The sequence below is a fragment of the Chlamydotis macqueenii genome, chromosome 1 (assembly GCF_036417535.1).
Source record: "Chlamydotis macqueenii isolate bChlMac1 chromosome 1, bChlMac1.mat, whole genome shotgun sequence".
Taxonomy (NCBI): Eukaryota; Metazoa; Chordata; class Aves; order Otidiformes; family Otididae; genus Chlamydotis; species Chlamydotis macqueenii.
This window is the reverse complement of record NC_141556.1, coordinates 138245275-138265013: the sequence shown is the minus strand read 5'-3', so window position 1 is coordinate 138265013 and position 19739 is coordinate 138245275. Positions and strand designations below refer to the sequence as shown.

The 19739-nt window shown below is 36.9% G+C and overlaps 1 protein-coding gene across 4 annotated transcripts in view; it reads right to left on the bottom strand.

Moving 5' to 3' along the window:
* The window catches only part of ANOS1 (anosmin 1), a 127503-nt gene that overhangs the window by 54806 nt on the left and 52958 nt on the right, over positions 1-19739 (bottom strand). Inside the window, exons 3-4 of one of the 4 annotated variants that reach the window (XM_086740488.1) lie at positions 10490-10504; positions 2615-2620 (exon numbers count right to left, since the gene is read on the bottom strand). The exons of the other annotated variants lie outside the window; for them this stretch is intronic. Coding sequence (XP_086596614.1) covers positions 2615-2620; positions 10490-10504 — 21 coding nt within the window. The remainder of the gene's footprint in view (positions 1-2614; positions 2621-10489; positions 10505-19739) is intronic. 4 annotated transcript variants of the gene reach the window in all.

Genomic DNA, 19739 nt, shown 5'->3' with positions numbered 1-19739 from the left:
GCTATTCCTGTATAAATAGACAATGTCCACTGGTCTGGTAGCAAAACCACTTTACTTCAAGTACCATATTATAATTTCTCCACCTTCAACCTCTACTGCAATGGTTATATAGACAGCTGAGACTCCAATTCTGTGAAACAGAGTCAAGCTTCACAGCAAAGCATAAAGAAAAAAACACACTATAAAGAGCATTTACTGCAGCTGAAGCCTAAATTTGGGCTCCCATCCAGAAACATTTACTCTTCCTTTGTTAGACCTATGATCTTTCAAAATACTGACATTGGTGGGAGTTAATAACACCTAATCCTTCTGGTCTTAGTGGAAAGATTGAACTAAAAAGAAAGGCCTTTGACATGCAATTTAGTATTTATATCATTTTTTTATCTTACACATCGTATTAGGTTGGATCCACATACATTTATGCTATTAAAAACCAGCATGAATGCATACAAGCTGTATCTCAGCTGTCCACCTGTATCACTAATGTACTAAAAAAAAAAAAATCAGTGTTTTAAAAGTTAGGCTTTCTTCTTACTACCAGCAAAGTCTGAAAAATATAAAACCATTATTCAGACAGGTTACATATTTCAGGAATGAAAAATGCCACCCATTTTCCCTATATATATTTTGGTATTTTAGACTCAATTTCTAGCTTCTCAAAATTCACAATGTGCTGTATACAGAGTAATTAGAAAGATACATTATAAAATGTCACTGAAGTCACTAAGTTTAATTAATTTCAGGGTGTTGTTCCTCCTGTGGTATGGTTACTGCACATTTGAGCCCAACTGCACTGTCATGCCAATTTTAAAACTCTCCTAACTGTCTGATGGATTCAGCCCCAAAATACAGAGGTATAAATGGTGTAAAGACAACATGGGCAACATTTTGACTACACTGGGAACTTTGTCAGTGATCCTCAAGGCTGTCAGGATTTCCATATCCCTGCCTTCTCCAAATTCTTGCTTTATTGCCGCACAGCCACACAGAGCATATCTAAACCAGCACATCTGCAATACTGAGATGACAACTAGGACCAAGTTCATGCTGACTGTATTGTGGGACCACCTTCCTTGTGGGCTCTAGAGCAAAACAGTTGTTATTCCTGGAGGGAAATACCAAGATGCTGTATGCTTCAGAGAGTTTCTTCAAGACGTTTGTACCAGAATGCCTTTACCTGCAATGTAAGTAGGCTCCAGCACTTGATGTCTTGTCTGGCTGCCACTCTGTCTCAATAATCATTCAGGACAGCCCAGGCTACTTTCAGTTGGTCCCCAGTATCTCCCGCCACCAAGGCATCTCAACAATGGGCATCTCAACTCAGATACTTCAAAGGGAAGACGGACAAAATGAACAAGGACTCAGCAGCATCCCGTAATCTGATTGCTCTCAGAATACTCCAAGGAAAACAGATGATGTAGCAAGCCATAAGGCTTCCATCATAAGCTTTATAGGCTCTGATTAGAGTATAGGCTCTTACCTATACGCAAACAAAAAACCAAAACTTCCTACTCCTGCTGTATGAGGAGTCCTCAGAGCATTGGGTTCACCCTATTACCACGGGCTGCTGCGGAAGTCTATTGCCTAGCTTTAGTGGAGCTGTACCATTCAGTAGGATGTAGAAAAACTGCCAGCAGACAGAAATGTTTCCAAATGTTTGCACTAGAAGAGTTTGAGACTGTCCTTCTAAAAAGGTAGTTAATTAAGCCTGCAAAAACAAAAATGAGAGCACTTCACAAGCACTGAAGTTTGTGCATTTACCCTCTTAGCTACTCTGTCATGAGGTTCCCCTGAAGTGGGAAGCTGGAAAAGCTGGAAGCTTGGGTCTAGGTGTCACCTTTGAGTCCTTGACTTAAACTGTAAATCAGCTGAGATCTTGAGATCCCCCTCATTGCCTACTGAGCTTTATTCTCTGAATGGCAATAATCTCTGGCAGAGAGGTATCTTTTTTCCCCCATGCAGTCTCTCCTAATGTTTTTTACATGGAGAGGGAAATGTGTTCCAGATCTAACGTGTGATAAACATGCTATCTCTGAAGAATGGCTATTCTGTACACAAATTTGTCTTTTTCCAGATATCTCAGCTTTCCAATAAACTCTGTCCTCACAAACTGTACCCTGCCTGGTTCTGTTAAACTTTCTCATCCCATTTACATACGTCACTCTAAGCTGCATCTTTTATCTGCAAAGGCTTGTGGGGTTTCTCGGGTTTCTCTCATCTTTGGCATGCTTTGCTACGAATGTGCATCAAGATGAGTCTACTGAAGAACATACATTTTGCAGTGCTCTGCACAGCACTGTAGCAAAACATTTCTCCCTCCACTATAGATCTCCCTCATTTAGTCCACCTAGACAAGGAAAGCACCAAGTTGAAAATTCTCTCAAAAAGCGGAATCAGGCTTTACATCAACAGCAGCTGAAGATTTTCCAACAGGTATAATTCCATGCATAATAAAAATTAAAATCAAGAAAATGTGAGTCATAACTAGTGGCAATTATATCTGTTTTCTTAAATCCAGGCCTTCAGAAAATATAAAAATAAGCATACATCTGGACATTTAAAATTTGGATAATACATTTCTAATAATTTGAATGCAACCCAGCAAAGTCCTGACCCTAAGCTCCTCCAGACCAACAGGAGTCATTTCACTGGTGTTTAGCTTAGTCTCGATGTCTGAAATGAAAGTATACAGCATTTCTCTCCAATAAGAAGAGTTTCAAGGAAATACCCATGAGAAAACTATTCCCACCTAGCAGGTAAACACATCCAGGTTTTCTGGATTAACGTAAATGTGTGTGCCTGTTAAAAGGATACTGAAATCCTCTATCCAGGATAAGGTAGAGTCTAAGCCAAGCAGCAGCTGGTTTTGGGTCTACTTTATGTAATAAAAAATACCTTGCAGACATCACCACCCGCACTCAGAACCTAAGCTTAGGTTTGTAGACAGCAGACCACCAGCAGGCAGGAGGCAGCGCTACGGGAAGTGTCCCGGCAGTCCATGCGGCCGATGTCACTGGTCCCTTGGAGTCACTGCTGACTGCCGCCCCAGCACCACCGTAAAGACTGCTCTACTGCTGGGAGAGGGAGTGGGAAGAGAGACGAAACACAGCACTGAACCAGTCATTATGGGCCAGTGGCACTCTTCGGATAGTGGATGTTAATCACCCTGGTCTGGCTAAACCGAATCCTCCTAAAACCTCCTGTTTTATCATCTCCTGTGATAAATCTGGAAGCTGTAAGCTTTCTTTCCTCGTCCAGACTGCAGAGTTGCAGTACTAAACAATTGCATTAAAAGTCAAAAGGAGTGCTAATAGAAAGGACTCCAGCATTTGTCATCCTTCAAAATTTGTGTGTGTGTACGTGTACATATGCACACACACATATGTATACATATATGTATCAGATATTACTATCGATTTGTGAATAATCAGACTGCATAAAACCAGGAACAAGGACAAATTACTATTTTACTCAAGGAAAAAGGATTACTAGTACTCTAAAATATTTTGGTTTATAATTTTTTATTTCACATTTTTAAATTTGCAGTTAAAGCCCTTGATAGAGAAGTTTGGTTTTTTTAATTCTTATTTTAAACTATAAATACAGTAACTATGAGATTAGCATATGATGCATGCCATTTGCATTATTTACAAAATGGATTTTCACAATAGTCCACCATTACTTTTGCTTAGGAAAAAGTAAGTCTTTGACCCAAGTGGGAAAGAGTTACACCAACACAGCAATTTTGAAAGTCTAGTGAATTGCAAAACTTCATTTAAGTATTGAAATAAATATTATTTCAACTACAGTATATTTATTCAGATATTGCATTTAAATGAAATAGCTGGATTTGAATATTTATAGCTATTTAAATGGCAAAGTGTTCTATATTTCAGCATGGAAGAGTCTACATTCAGTATTTTTGTCTAATAAGGCTTATTCCTACACCAAAGTGGAATCAAGTCATATGCAAACTGTCATAAAAAAGGATGGAATTGAAGTGTTATAGCTGGAAATAATTATTCTTTTTATTAGCATTCATTATTCCAGTTGCTCACAACAGCAAGGTCAGAAATTAATGTTTTATGTTTACAATATATATTTAACAGTTTCACTGTTCTATGGTATTTAATTAACTGGAAACTAGCTGGTTAAAAACCAAACCAAAACAAAACAGAAAACCCCCCACCTTTCAGTGTACAGTCTCCTAATAACGTGCCATATCATGAAGACAAGTACATAAAAAATGCATGTACTAGCTATCAGGCACTGAGCAGAGAACAATCTCAAGGTCAGGAATTAGGCCAAAGCCAAAGGAGAATATAGTGTTCATCACTCTTAGAGAGAATCACTTTGTGATGGGTACACTTAAATATATGACTGCACCCAAAGGAACTGTGAGAAAAGTGATTTTTCAATCTGTATATCTTAGCACAGTGGCAGAAAACACAACACAAAACATAAACAGGCAAGGAGAGAGAAATAACTGATTTTGAGGTTGGTTTTTTTTTTATCTACATCTGCTGTTTATGAACAGGAATAGAAATTGTTACTTTCTGTGTCTCAAAAAGTGGACTCTGAGTTGTCTGAAGAGCACTTTTTTTGTTTTGTTTTGTTTCAGAACAGTAAAAGCACAGTTGAATATTTACCCTGGCCAATCAATTAATAGCATGCTAGCTTGGTAGAACAATATCAGGTATCAGCAATATCACATCTTAGAACATACTTTCTTGCAAACAGTTTGAACAACTACTTTTCTTCTTTACTATACAAGTCATGAGATGCAAGATATGTTTACTGAAACCCTTATGAGAAAACTGAGGAGATGCATCAAGAAGACTTATAATTGAAAAAAAATTTGGCACATCAATTAAAAAAAATCTCCCATTAGTTCTGTATTATGTTTTCCCAAAAGATCCATCCATACAAAAAACAATCCTCAAACATTCTCTTCCCAGAAGATACGTCTTATTTATTAATGCCAAAAGGAAATATCAATATTTGCATTACCATTTGAATGAAAGACCAAATCAGATTATTCAACTAGATGCATGAATTTGATTTGGTACTTCTGCACTAAGGAGGACATGGTGTACTTCTAAAAGCTATACCTATAAGGAAACAATTTAGCAGAATAGGAGAATATTAATAATGCATAAAATAAGTAAGAATCACAACTCTTTAACAATTTGCAATGAAACATAAGAAAAGCATCCTGCAATGAGACAAATAAATCCATCTGAAGGACTTTGGCTACCCACATCAGGAATGTACATAATAGTTGTCAAATCATTTTATAAAAGTCTATTCACACATTTGTCTGTCAACTTCCTGTGGTAACGTATGTCCTCATAAACTTTAAGATGGATATCTTCCTTCTATAGATTCAAGGTAGCTTACTTGAATTCTGCATATTAAAGTGAAAGAAGGTTTTGATTAAGAAATTGAAGTTAGACACAGTCTTTTAAAGACCTCTCTTCTACTTTTAGTTAACCTCCAGTTTAAACCTTTGACCAGCACTAGGGTATAGGGCTGTCTACCCACCCAGAGCACACAGATGTGGCTCTGTTTCATAATGTATGTTACAAAACTAGAAACTCGGGTAAACAGAACTATATGCAGTGAGAATTCGTGGCACTTGGGAGTGAGGAATCCTACAGAGGCAGGTAAGTGAATCCAGAATCGTGATGCAAGAAAATGTTTTCTCATTTCCATGCTGGATCATTCTCAATGCTCTCCAAAACCCACGCTTGATAGTTCAATTGATTTGGAGGCTTCATGTGAGCAATTCTCCATGTGGGTCATTCATGGTATAAGTGTATTGCACTCAAGCTTGTCGGCAGCTTTCCTAGGGATCAAGTGCCTGAGATAAGACACTGCACCACTTCAGGTATGAGCAATTTCAGGTGCTCGTCCACCCTATCAGCTGAGGCACCCACTGTAGAGATCTGTCTTGTTTAAAACAAACCATTACAGGTAGAGATGTACTAACAAATCGATCAGTTACTCAGGCCAAAAAAATCCGCAAGCCCAGAGGGGAATGTTCAGCTGCAGAATTGGTAGCTGTCATATTAGCTCGTAGGTATATACATGCTGCTCAAGAAGCCTCTGAGCATTTTGTGAGATCCATTCTAAGCCAAATGAGTCTCTTGCTTCTCTACCTCTTTTGTTTCTCCTCCCCCATTAGCAGACTGAACCATGGAAGCACTAGTCATCAGCTTTGTAGAAACTTGGTGTGACATTTTAGCTCCTAAAATTCAGTTACATTTAATGTAGACTGTGAGAGGTTTAAGGATCTTTAAAATATCTAATAGGAACAACCATGAAACATATTCTTTTATGTAAAACAGCAGTTTCATGTGGCTACCTGGAATTACTCCTCTGTTCATGTTAAAGACATTCTGATGAGAATTACACTAGTAATATATTTACTTTGTAACTGAATAAACAAACGGGTTAAATGACAGAGAAAGGTTCCCTGACTGTGTTGCCTGTTTTCTCTCCTGCAGGTCAGTGAGCATCATGATTTGGTGAAAAGGAGTGATTTTGTATTTGAGGATCAAGTCTTAATTAAATTAGTTACAGTTGGGGTTATTCTGTGACATTATCATGTACACTGGGAACCCAGCTGATACTGCCTGCAAGTAATGCTAATTGTAGAGCTGGTTTTGAATGAAAGCCAGGTCTTAGATTTTAAATGGTCACCAAAGAATGTGCTACTTGCTTAGTGTAATCTGGGTCTTTGAAATTCCTTTAAGGAGCACTTCTTAGCCTTTCTTGAAATGTACCTTTTGTTGTTCTATACTGATGACATCCTGATGTGTATTCTGATGGGGTAGATGACAAGGAATAGGTTACTAACGTGGAATGTTTTTATCATCTGCAAGTATTATATATTCTAATTAATAAAAGTATATATATATAAATAAAAATAAAATTCCTTCATTTGTAATCAACATTCAGACAATGCATCCTTATGTTTTAGGACATATAACCATTTTGTATTTTTCAGAAGTCAACTGCTCAGAAAAAAGTAACAACAAAACACCTGGGGCCGGCACTGAAACTAAGGGAATGGTATCTCTATTGGAGATGTAGTTACAGTTACCTCAACTATTCTGAATCCTCTTCAACTGTAAGGTAAAACAGTGCAGCACAAACCTCCAGAGTTCGACAGGAGCAAGTAGGGACAGATAGGGAACAGCAATCACATGGCCACCATTGCATTATATTATATCACATCACACAACAGCGTACCTGCAGTAGCTGGGATTAATCTGAGGCTAACATCCTAATAGACTTTTCCAGTTAATTCATATGTGACCTTATCTAGAGCAACTTGGCATTGAAGTACTAAGGGTTAATTTATGACAATATAGCATTTTGTGTTGAGTTCTAACATCAGAAGCTAAGAGGGAATATAAGCCATCCAGCAGGGGTCTTAGTCAACAGGAATAACAGCTGTATTTCCTGGAAGAATTTGGCGTATCCATTATGTAAAAACTAGCAAAAGCTATACAACGGAGATCCAACACATATTATTACATATGCAACTGAGATTTATTTTCAACAAGTCTTATCTAAAGTAGCATGATGTATACAACCTGCAGGTGAAATACAGAACTTAAGACACATCCCTTGCTTTAGATCATTTTGCAGGAATTGGATTCTTTTTACTTTTCTCCCTGTTTTCACATTTTAAGAAAAAGACAGTACATTACATCTTCAAATATATGCTAAACATAAACCTACAAAGTGAGGACTTCCCTATCTGGCACCATGAAGAGAAGTCTTGAAAGACAGGAGCAACCCTTATTCACTTCAAAATTGTATTACTATTGAAATACTTTTTAAAATTACATTTCAAAACCAGCATTAAATTATTCTACTTCTGGTTTCACATCCAAGCAGCATGCTCTCAAAAAATGTAAATTGTTTCTGCAGATGGGACTGTCACTGTGTCGTAACACAGGACTAAAATCTTCACTTCATCAAACTATGCAGAACATAGCTACAGTATCTTCCCGTTACAAATTCTGAAGAACATAGAAAAAAAAATAAAGATCATTACTCAAAATAAGATACAAATAAGTAAGAGAAGGACAGCATACTGACACATTTCTTTGAAGCTCTCTTTTGCTACTTCAGTGGAGAGGTGGACAAACCCTTGATTTCAGCTCTATTTACTCAGTCTCTTACAAGGCTTAGACATACAGTTACTGAAGCAAACTACAGAAGGTTTAGGAGCAACTGTCTCCTGTCTGTTACCAACACTTTGGAGCATGGTCTGGTCATTCAAATGGTTATTTCAGAGCAGAATGGAACATTTCTGAGAAAATTTACTGGCTGCAAAGTCAAGCAGCATAGTTTAAACTGCTATAGCAAATAGCTGCATTCGATGTGTATTTATTTTACTTGGGTGTGAAGGGACTAAAAGTACACATATGGACAGGTATTACTGCTCTCCACAGTTATGCAAACTTGCTAATATAAAATCAAGACTTACAGTAAAGTAAATTTTCAGAAGTGCAATTGTTGCACAAAAACTTGAGCTCAAAAAAAAAATTACTTTCTTAATTGTCCAGTTCATTTCAGTAGACAACATCAGAGGTGCCAATACCACAATTGTGTCAGCAATTTGAGTTACTGAATGCCTTCAACGTTCAGTAAGCAAATAAAGGAAGCTTTATGATTTAGGATTGGTATCAATATTTCCTGGAATAAAGACAGGGAAAGGGCTAGTTACAGTACACTGGTTAAGTCTGTTCAGACCTTTGTATATGTAGAGTAGCATTACAGGCTTCATAAAATGGAGGCTTTGTTCCAAAAATTTGGACACAAGAGCTGTTCTAACTGCATTGATCTCTGAAAATCCACCATTTCAATTCTCCATATGCTCCAATATCCTGCATTAGAACACCAGAAAGACCAAGAGTCTTGGCAAGAAGTTCACCTCAAATTTTCTGGAAGTCCCTGCAGCCTTTGCTGTAAATCCCCAGAATTAAAGAGGAAGTGAAGGCTATCAGAAAAGTTGCATATATTCTGAAGGTGAGAATTACTTAAGATGTTGAAAATGAAGGAATTGTTTCAGCACAAAAAATTTAGAAAGTAAATTATGATAAAAAAGAGAAGTCATATGATCACACTGTAGCAGAAATGCAGTACTTTCAACACTAATCCTTTTAGAGTGAAAATAACTTTCAACACTGACAGCTTGATATGTATCTGTATGGCTTAGTTGCCTGGCATGTCAAACTTTGCCAGCTGAAGTGTTTGTTTGAAAGGCTAGAAGAATAATCCTAGGACGCTTTTCATGTTTTTATTCTTTGTAACCAAATAAAAATCATGGCCATCTATTTCAACAGAAATTTGGCTTCCAAACATTAGTTCATTCTTGACCAGTTCTTTCAAAGTTTGTTTACAGCGTTTTGTACCAGCAGATGAAACTGGGACATGTATTTTCTTCCCTTCTCCTGCCTCATAGCCTAGAGCTTAGGACAGTCTCCAAGAACCAACTTTGAGTTCTTATTTTGATTGCTTTTGAAACATGGAATTGAACTTAAACCTCCTACATTCAAGACTAATCCCCTAAACATAAAGTATTTGATGGAACTTTGTCTCTCCTGTTGAAGCTATTTTGTCTTATATACACAATGAGTTCTTCTCTAGAGGAGAGCCTTAAATACAGACCTCTCATGTTGAACTGGCATGACCTAGCAGCACTTTCTGATCCTCCTGAAGTTCTTTCAAAAGGTTTACAACTGGCACAAATATTTTGGTTATGTCTTGGTGCAGTAGGTATTCTACCACCGCTTCTTTCCTACAGAGATAATATTCTTTTTCATGCTCTCTGTTTTCACATCTGTTTTTCCTCTACCAACGTCCTCTGGCTTTAAAATTGTTGTTCCAATTGTCCCTATTCAAACTGTTGCCTCAAAGACCAACTGCTTATTCTTCTATTGGCTTTCTTTTAGGTGCTGCGTTAAATGCCAATTAGTTCTCTTTTTTTTCAAAACTCTTCCTAGCTCTTATCTCCACATTCTGAGGTTTCACCTGTCAAGGTATAAGACGTAGTATTGGCAAAAGGCTATGAAGTGGCAAGTCAAGCCGGGAGCACTAGCATGCACACAAAATATACACTGTAGCAAAGTGCATAAATTATTTTAAATCAAATTAAGAGTGATACAGTTTTAAAAGGTTAAGAAGCTCTTCTCTAATAGACTTCTTTCTTATAGTGATAATAGCTTTAATTGTTTGGTGCTTTCCTGCTTCTTTCTGTGCTATTGCTTACATATGGAATTCTTTGGTAGGGTAGCTACCATACTAATGAATAACAAAATGAACTACCTGAATTAAAAAAACAGTAGCAGTTCTGCTTCTCTCTCTGAACTCTCTTCCTTCATGCTGCAGTCCCGCCATGCAATCTACCAATAAACTGATTCGTCATGTTTGCATCTATCCCATCAGTATATCATGGATCAGTCATGACAACTCTTTCTTTCTGCTTTTAAAGCTCCCACAAGATTGCATGTATAACTTAGCAAGTAAGCAACATGGCAGAAACTTTACACTTGTACATCCCTGCTATTTCTAGATCACTGTTCCCTGCCATCCTTTCCATGTGGATAGGGTCCAAACAAGGTAATCCAGTAAAAAATAGCAGTAATATCCAGTAAATAATAGCAGTAAAACAATATGGGTCTGCAAAACGTAACAGCTTTTCCCTTCCGGATACCTGAACTGCAGATGAGCTTTCACAATTTGTTTTCAGAAGTAGCGATAGTGATCAGCTGATGGATAACTTTACAGTTGGACTCAATGATGTTAAAGGTCTTTTCCAACCTGAATGATTCTATCATTCTACAAAAAGAAGCCAATCTTACATTCTAAAATGTCTCTCTCATATAGTGTCTTTTTATTTCCTAGTAGTTGACTATTTGCTTTAGTGATTACACAATACTTTTAAAATAAAAGTGAGCACAAATATTTTGACATTTTATATATGCACAGAATTTTCATTGAGAAAATATGATTCTTTTAATCTCAGACAAGTGAAAGCCTCTTCAAGCTGGTACTTTCCCCTTCCAATCTGTTACAAGTCAGCTTCAGATAACCACACACAGTCTTGTTATAAACACCATCTTGTTATGCAACTTAAAGTGTCTGTCAGAGTAGCACTGCTCTCTCCAAGCAAAGTCAAGTTTTTTGTTGCTGTTTTATAAATGAGTTAAACTAGTGAACTCTTCTGATAACAGATGACTCGCCTTATACATCACCCTGCAAATTCACACATACATTTCTGAATGAAAGAGCTGCAACTAAATGATCTTTTTGCTTGCATCCACCACAGTACTACGGTTTTATAGACCACCTAACAATCAGAGTTGATAAAAAAAAAGGGGGGCCCTCTTTGTCTAAATCGTTACTTTGTTTCTCTTCCTTGGCTCTCTATTTCCCTCCCAGCACTACCATCACCATCAGAAACGACATATTCCGCATTACTAAATAGCAAAAGCCATAGGGCTTTTCACTTCTAATTTCACGCCGTAATAAAATGCAGTGGTTGTTTCACTGGGGGACCTGAAAAGGCTTCCTTTGTGAGGCTTGTCTGACGGTCAGGTTAAGTATCACACTCTGGCAGCAGGCATCTGTTCATGCCTCTTCATGCAGTTATGGCAAGGGGGGAGGAAAAAGAACGGAAAAATGAAAAGCAGTTTGTCTTGAAAAAAAAATTCATCCTCTACCCTGAAGCAAGTAATTTTCATTCTATTGCTTGGTCTAAATATTTTTAAATATATCTGCTGTCTGTCTCATTGATAAACCAATCAAGGTAATAACAGTAAGCCTTGCAAGTTTTCAGTATACTCAAGAGTCACACTTCTTGTTTTAACGGAAAAAAAATCTATAATGACCTAAAGCAGACTCATGATACAAATTTGTGTAGGTGAGAGGAAGGGGGAAAAAAGGATCTAAAGAAGATAAATTTGCATTTTTCCTGATTTCAGAGTAAACAAATTCACAAAAAAAACCCAGTGAATGTAATCAGTGACAACAAAAAAAAAAAGATGGTGTTTCTAAAAAGTATCAGCATCACATGTAAAAGAAATATTGCTTCATTTTACAAAAACAGAAGTTAAAATTCAGTTAATCCCAAGTACAACAGGAACAAAACCTCAAAATGTAACAGGAAACTCTATGAAGTGCTCTAAACTTATCTTAGCTTTAAATATATTCCCACTACACAAAGAATGTTTTTCTGTCCCATGTTTAGAAACCCCATTGTATCCATTGAATCTTTTGTAAAACAAGATAATGTGATTCCTTTTCCCATTAGAAGAGATTCTTCGTATCTCTTAACATAGTCTACTGAAACACCAAAATGAGTAAAATTCTATTAGTTTACATGACAAGTCATAGAATAAAGACTGCTGGATAATACTTTAAAAGTTAGATAGTTTCACATACTATTTGAAAAAAAAAGAAGAAAAATTGAGATTTAAATAATACAGTGTCTGAATACTTCAGAAAATTCAAATAAAGTAATTTAAAATAGCTATCCTGTTTCAAAGGAATTTATTTCAGAAGTTATTACATAAATGACTTCCCTCCAATTATTTGTCAATGCATACTACACATAAGCAAGAAAGACTGCACTTACATGCTAAATTTCTTGGTAAGTCTCTCTAATTGTTTTAATTTTTAGGTTATGGCTACATGATGGGTATAAGCGAATCTAAATCTATAATGCCACCAGAAGACGAGCAGTCCTGCACTGGGACTAGCACACCTTTGGATGTAAACATGCTGAAACAGGTACCCTAGATGAAAAAGTGACCAGCTATTAGTTGAATAAACTTTACCATTCAGGTCACTCAGTAGCCTCAGAAAAACTAACTGTCTGGGTCGGGGAGATGCGCAAAAGGGAAGGGGAGAGGAGCGTGCAAACACCTCTTTAATTGATAGCCTGCTCTTACAGCAGCTTAAGCCAGTCATAAAACCACAGTCTAAAAAAAACAACTACTATTTCATTTTCCCTCCAAGGCTGAGTAATAAAGGTTGATATTATGGTGTTGAGAGGCAAGAAGGACAAACTGGCAGCTGAGTTAATAAATAGTTCTGATTAAACTATCATAAAACGTAATAAACTGTTAAATCAATCTTTAGCCTCCTGCTGGAAGAATCGAGCTGGATACATTTTCCCTGGAAATAGGGCTCGGCCAGACCACTGGTCATTTCTACTTCCAGGGCAGAAGGGAAGGCGATTCGGCTGTCCAGACTGTGCCCCAGGAACACATTCTGCTTTTCAGCGTTCATGAATGCGGTTGTTCACCTCTGCAGCTCAAACAGGCATCACTGCATTACTTGACAGTAGGAATTTAGAATGTTAATTGCACAAGCAGAATTTTCCTTAAATATTAAATCTGGCTGGCAGATATTGCTCTTAAAAGTATTTTAGGATTGTCACTGAATACATAGCTTTTTTTTTTTTCTTACTGTAGCTTAGAAGCTGAGTATTTTGATTAATTACCAACAGATATTTAACATAATTAAAGCATACTGATCCTTGCAGTCATGGACTATAATACAAAAAGTGAAAGACTAATAGTAATATATTTCTAGTCATCCTGAAGTCACCTATTGTAGTATGCAGATGTTAAGATGATGAAATGGAATATAATTGTGACAAAGCACAATGTTCCAGCACTGCAAAAAATGTGAAGTGGAAATTTGGGATATGTAATGTTTCATCTAGTTTTCTGCCATTCATCTTAATGGGACTCTTGAGCAAGCTCTCAGAGGAATCAGAGAGAGTAAGAGTATGGAAGCATGTTGGCATTAAGTCCCCAGAGAACAACTGTCTGAAAAGCAGCTCTTTGCTCTGTATGCTGACAGATGAAATATACAGCTTGCCTTTTATGTAAATATATGCAAGGAAATGCACGCTAGTTAATGAAGTGTAGCCACAGGGTCACAACTAGAAGTCATAATTCTAGATTAAATCAGCACAGATTGCAGGTGCCCACCAATCTGAGCAACTGACTCCCTGAGATTGCTCAGAGGCATCCTAAATCTCATCGTAGCACGTGTCTAGATAAGAGCACTGGAACGCTCAGTTTTGTATAGAGAGCACGTACCTGTGAGCTGCTCTGTAGTTACCATCATTATAAACTGCAAAACTTGACAATCCTGAAAAATCTTCACTGAAGGCTCTGGAGTTGTGGCAGCTCTAACTGCATGTCATTTTTTACCACACATCTCAACACAAACAGGGTTAGGTTGGGCAGTAGTTGTAAGACAGCAGGTTGGAGGACTCCGTGCCAAAGGAAGAAGAAAAATAAGGGCATTGGATAAGGGAAACAGAAAAGGGAAAAAATAGTCCTGCAAAGCTTTCAGTGTGAAGTCATTTATAAGAATTGCAGTACATCCTTGAGGGTATATTAATGTGTAATCAAATACTGCAGCTTTTCATTCAGTCAGGATACTTCCAAGCTGTTTTCTATATAGCTATGTCTTTTAATGAAATGTTTTAGGGATTTTCTTTTATGAGTTAAACTCTCCTTTTAAAACCAAATGTCAGGAAATAAAGTGCATAAGACAGCTGCCCATTCACAGTACCTATATCCAATATAATGCACATTATGGCAACTAGCCTCCAGCTGCCACTCCTGAAAGGCAAACTCCTTTTTCTTGGATATATGTCACACCTGCCAGCCACACATGGATGCCCACAGAAGCTCAAATGGAACTAGGTGCCCATGTGTAAATGAAGAATACAGCCCTTCTGTGGGATTCAACCTCAGACATCTAAACTGCATACCTACATGTGAGACAGGGACTCTTATTTCCCGTTAGCTGATGGAGATCTAGTCAATGCAGTCAATCACATGCTGGAGAACCACTCAGTGGACCAAATACAGGTGTCTCCTACGGGGTGAGATAAGGAGCTCTCTGGAGGTTACTGACTGTACTAACTTGATCCCTGTTGACAACAGAGGGAGCCTGGATACCTCCATCACATATAAACTCAGGTGTACGAATCTCAAGTTAAGTCTCATCACTGGTTAAAGTGTTGTTAATTTGACTAGCATGGTGGGATTACCATATTGAGTAACCATTTCTTACCCAACAACTGTATAATACTCCAGAACACTCCTGGAAATACAGTAGTTCTGTAACAAGTATTTCAGGCAGACATTTATAATCTCATGGCTATATTCTTTTTCCTACATGTAAGAAGACTCAATCATAAAAGTAGATAGGAAAGCACTCATGAATACAGTTCTGAATAATATATAACCTGGTTTGTTTCACCACCAGTCACATTTGTTACATGACTTCAGTCATTTTTACTCCCTCAACCCAATTTGAATTTATATAATTTTCGATTGCTGTAACATTTCAAACATGTTTAGATCTCTGTATGAAAGCACTGAGGCACTATTTTTTGCTTATTCAAACAAACTGTCTTAGTTATTTTATGTTTTCCACAGTATTTCTTTAGGCAAATGGCTAGAGATTAATATGTAAGTACCTTGGGGTAATCATCCTATATTTATCTGAACAAATGCATCAACTGATGCCACATAATAAAAAAAAAATTCTCTCTTTTCCCTAACCTCCACAAGACAGTTAGATAAAATTTTTCTACTACCATGTAAAATTGCCACTGCCCAGCGGTAAAACTGCTGGTATACAGAAACTGTTTACAGAATTACTTGTAACTTGAAACAGACACATAGTCTTTATTGTAAATGCCAATTTCTACAAATCAAATCACAAAAACTACTCTTTTTCAAGAACAGTGCAAAATTTTTTGAATAGTGTTTTTTATGCACAACAGAACGAAGCATTCGACTATTAAAAATGTCTTAATAATGTCTGACTGTGAAGAAATATAATACCTCTCTCCTGCATTTTACAATTGCCTAATGGAATGGCCGTAAAAGTTCATATGCATCTGACAAATGTATTATTCAAGTATCCTAAAATTTGCTTACACATTCCTACAGAAATGACCTATTTTATGGTTTAACCTCAGTGACACAATATCATAGGGCCAATTTTGTGATTGAATTAACATATGCAATGTTCATTAACATCAATAGGAGCCACCCAGGCAACCAGGGAGATAAAGTTTGGCCCAAAGTATCTTAAGAACAATTTATGTATTTGGCACAAATTCTGGAGCAATATTTACGCCAAGTCCCTTCCATAAACAATCTTTCCATTCATATTCTTAAAAAAGACAAGAACAACAACAGCTGTCACATCTTGTTGTCCAAACACATATTTCATTTTCTAATTTTAACCTCTTAGACTAATGTGTACCTGCATTTTTAAGAAACTAATCCAAATTATATCTTTTCAGTTCTTTTCTTCTATGAATACAATTTTCCTTCAGATATTAAAAAGAAGCTTGAAAAGGATATTCTTCTAAACTACAGCCATTACAGTTGATTTACTTATTTTTTCCTCAGTCCTTTCTTGCTCCTTTTCTTGCTCAGGGTAACTGCTGAAATCCTTTCAAGGCCTGAAGATAACCAACAGAGATGGCTATATCAAGATACTCTAGACATAAAGCCTTTCCAGAAAAGAGGCATCACTGTAGGCAAAGATGGACTTCACCTATGTCAGAAAATCTACACTTCTTGAGTATATTTCAGACTTTAGTTTGATTGCTAAGACTTATGGTACATACAAAATAATTTCAATTTAGATTTAGCTTAAAGCATCATATAGTGTGCTTTTAAAGATACAGCCTATCACAGTTAGGTCAAATAACTCTGTGCCTATCAAAGCCCTTTTATGCCATTAAAATTAGACTCCTGTAAGTATTTTGTTAGAGAAGTATCAAAAAACTCTACCACTACAATCTGTACAGCTGAACTAGCTGCTGATATAGTTTTATATTCTTCTGCTCTCCTGGATCTGACAACAGCATAACAAAGGTGAGGTGTTAAGACAATTAAAGTTTGGTTTTTTTTTTTTTAAAGAGAAGAAGAATTCTAGCCAAATATCATTGTAACATTTTTTTTTTTTTAAATCTCACTGTATCTCTCCAGGCACAAATTCAGTATATGAAGTCGAAGAGAAAAAAGATCCCGGCCTCATCTCTAATACATTTTAAACTAATGGATTGCCACTAACTATTCTCAAGTAACTGACTTGCCTTGCACGTACTATGAGCTAAAGATTTCATTTAAGAGCTTTATTTTATTTGCTTCATGTATTGTTTTGGCACATTTTGCTGTTTCTTATTGCAAAAGTAGGACTAAATTTCATGTACTCTGCAAACCTCTATGTAACACCTCAGAAGAAGGAGAGAGTACTCTGAAGTTTATTTGCCACGTTACTAATCCAAACTGTTCCAGTTACCCTCAAGAAGGACAATCAATCACCACATTTACTTTACGAGTCTCCAGAAGCTATTTCCTCCATCAAAGCATTTTACTAATTTTTCTAAATGACATACCATCTTGCACTCAGATTTGCTTTTAAAAAAGAAAAATGCAGCTTTAAAAGGACCACTTTGACTGCTATAACACAGTATACAGTATAGAAGATATAGACATTTGATGTTTGAAACAGTGACTTCAAAACATAAGAAAACAGAAGCAGACTAAACAGTGGCATATACTTCCCAAGTTTACAGAAGAAATACTTCAACAGTCCAAAATACTCACCATCCTCTCCCTACACATAAATATGCTTGAGGGTCTGTATATCCTAAATCTTTTCAGTGTGTTTTTGTTTTGTTCCACCATCCTTACCCTCCCCAATCTGAGTTATGTCAGTGCCTTACAAAAGCTTTATTCAACTTTATGCAGATTATGCACAATACGAGACCTGTAGCGGGCTTTACCTTCCAGTGCACTGTGGCTTGTAGAGCCATTCAAACCAAGCACAAATCAAGTGATACGAAAACACAACAATAGTGTTTTCCAACTCATTGGATCCAGTTTGGAAATTAGAGATGGTGTCTTTGCAAAGCAATCAGTGAAGGTTAAGTGAGAGGCATGGAAGAGGTAGTTGAGAAAAGACATCCTCCCCCACTGCTATTAAGTAAAGTAAGTAGTACAAGTGAGAGGACACTCAAGTCCCATTGCCCTTTATAATGAGAAAGAGAGAGGGAGAGCATTTTGCAGAGATGAGCAGGTGAGGCTCCAAGAACAGCATAAGCCAAATCAACTATGGGCAGATGTCCCGGTTCTGCCCTCTTGCTCTATCTGGGCTGCCTCATTGTGTCTGCTCCTTTACACTTCAACTGAAAAAGTGAACAGTCTTTTAGGTTGGCACTGCTGAAAACTCTCCTTTTGGTCACCTCCTCCACTCTGAGAAGTTTTCCGCCAGGCATGTGAGCTGACCTTACTCTCTGCAAAGTCAACATAATGTAGTGGGAGTAACAAGTAGCTGGAGGGAGGGAAGACTGCTGCTTGCCACGTCAACTGATATATGAAAAAGTCTTATGGGAAGCCCATCCCAAAATGTACTCTGTTTTGAAAAATTCCTTTTCCCTCATCCTTTTACTAAATTGAAAAAAAAAACTTTGGGATTTTAAAGCAACCACCAAATAAAAAAAAAAAAAAGATTTTTTTTCTTCTGCTTCTGCATTTAGAAGATGTGAACTGTTCCCATGATCCTCAAAGAAAGGAGTATTGCATTCTAAAATAATAAAGCCTTATTTACCCTATTTCCATTCCAGGTCTCATATACAGATACATAAATTTGAGCAACCTGAGCTTTAGAAAACACACTCACAAAGAAGACAGTTATGTCACCATGCTGCTCTATGACTAGTCCAGTGAGCAAATTCTCATACTGACATTAAAAGGTGGTCATTAAATCATCATTAATAGACGTAATTTGCTACTAATTCAGGCAGAAAGCTTATACACACAGATGATACTATTTGCAATCATATATTCTGATCTTCTTCCTTCAATGTCAAACTGGCACAGGTGTTAAGGAGCAGAGTAAAGCTTTTTTTCCTAGTCTCACATGCCCCTTCTTAAAGCAATAAGTTATGGGACTTGAAGAATTTACCAGGTTTCAATTCTGGGCTCCCAGCTGCCTGCAGCAAGCAGTCCCAGATCTCAGCAGAGTTGTGAACTTCCCTTGCCTTTTCTCACTCTAAAATGTCTCACCTTCCATCCCAACTACACATTCTTTGTTCTGGATCTTCACAAGAGTCTTGGGTGCATGCAACCTTTTGCAGTGCCTATTCTGGAGAAATTGTCCTTAAAAAAGCTCAGGGGCTTCTCAAGTGCTTCTCAGCAACATGAAGAATCCAAGCTAGAGGAGAGAGATAAATATTTCTTATCTTTTCTGAAGCTAATATTTTGGTAGATTGTAAAAATGTGAATGAACAGATCTTTATCAAAGCCTGAAAAGTTTAACATGGAAGAAATTAAGGTATAATACTGGCCAAATTAATAATAATGAAAAATAATCAGAGGAAGGGCAAAGAATTGCTTTCTGAAAATTCTATCACAAGAAATAAGATTTTAAAAACTGAAAACAATAATCACAAATAGCCAATCAGGATTCAAATCAAAGTCAACTGAAATCAATGATACCTTTGCATTTACTTCAGTAGGCTTTCAATAAGACTATAATTGCTTTAATTGAGTCTTGAAGGATAACCCGTGATCATATCATGTACATTATAATAGAACATAGTTGAAAACTGAGAATGTTAATCAATCACAAAAAGCCTTTTTTTCCCACTTCTTCACCAT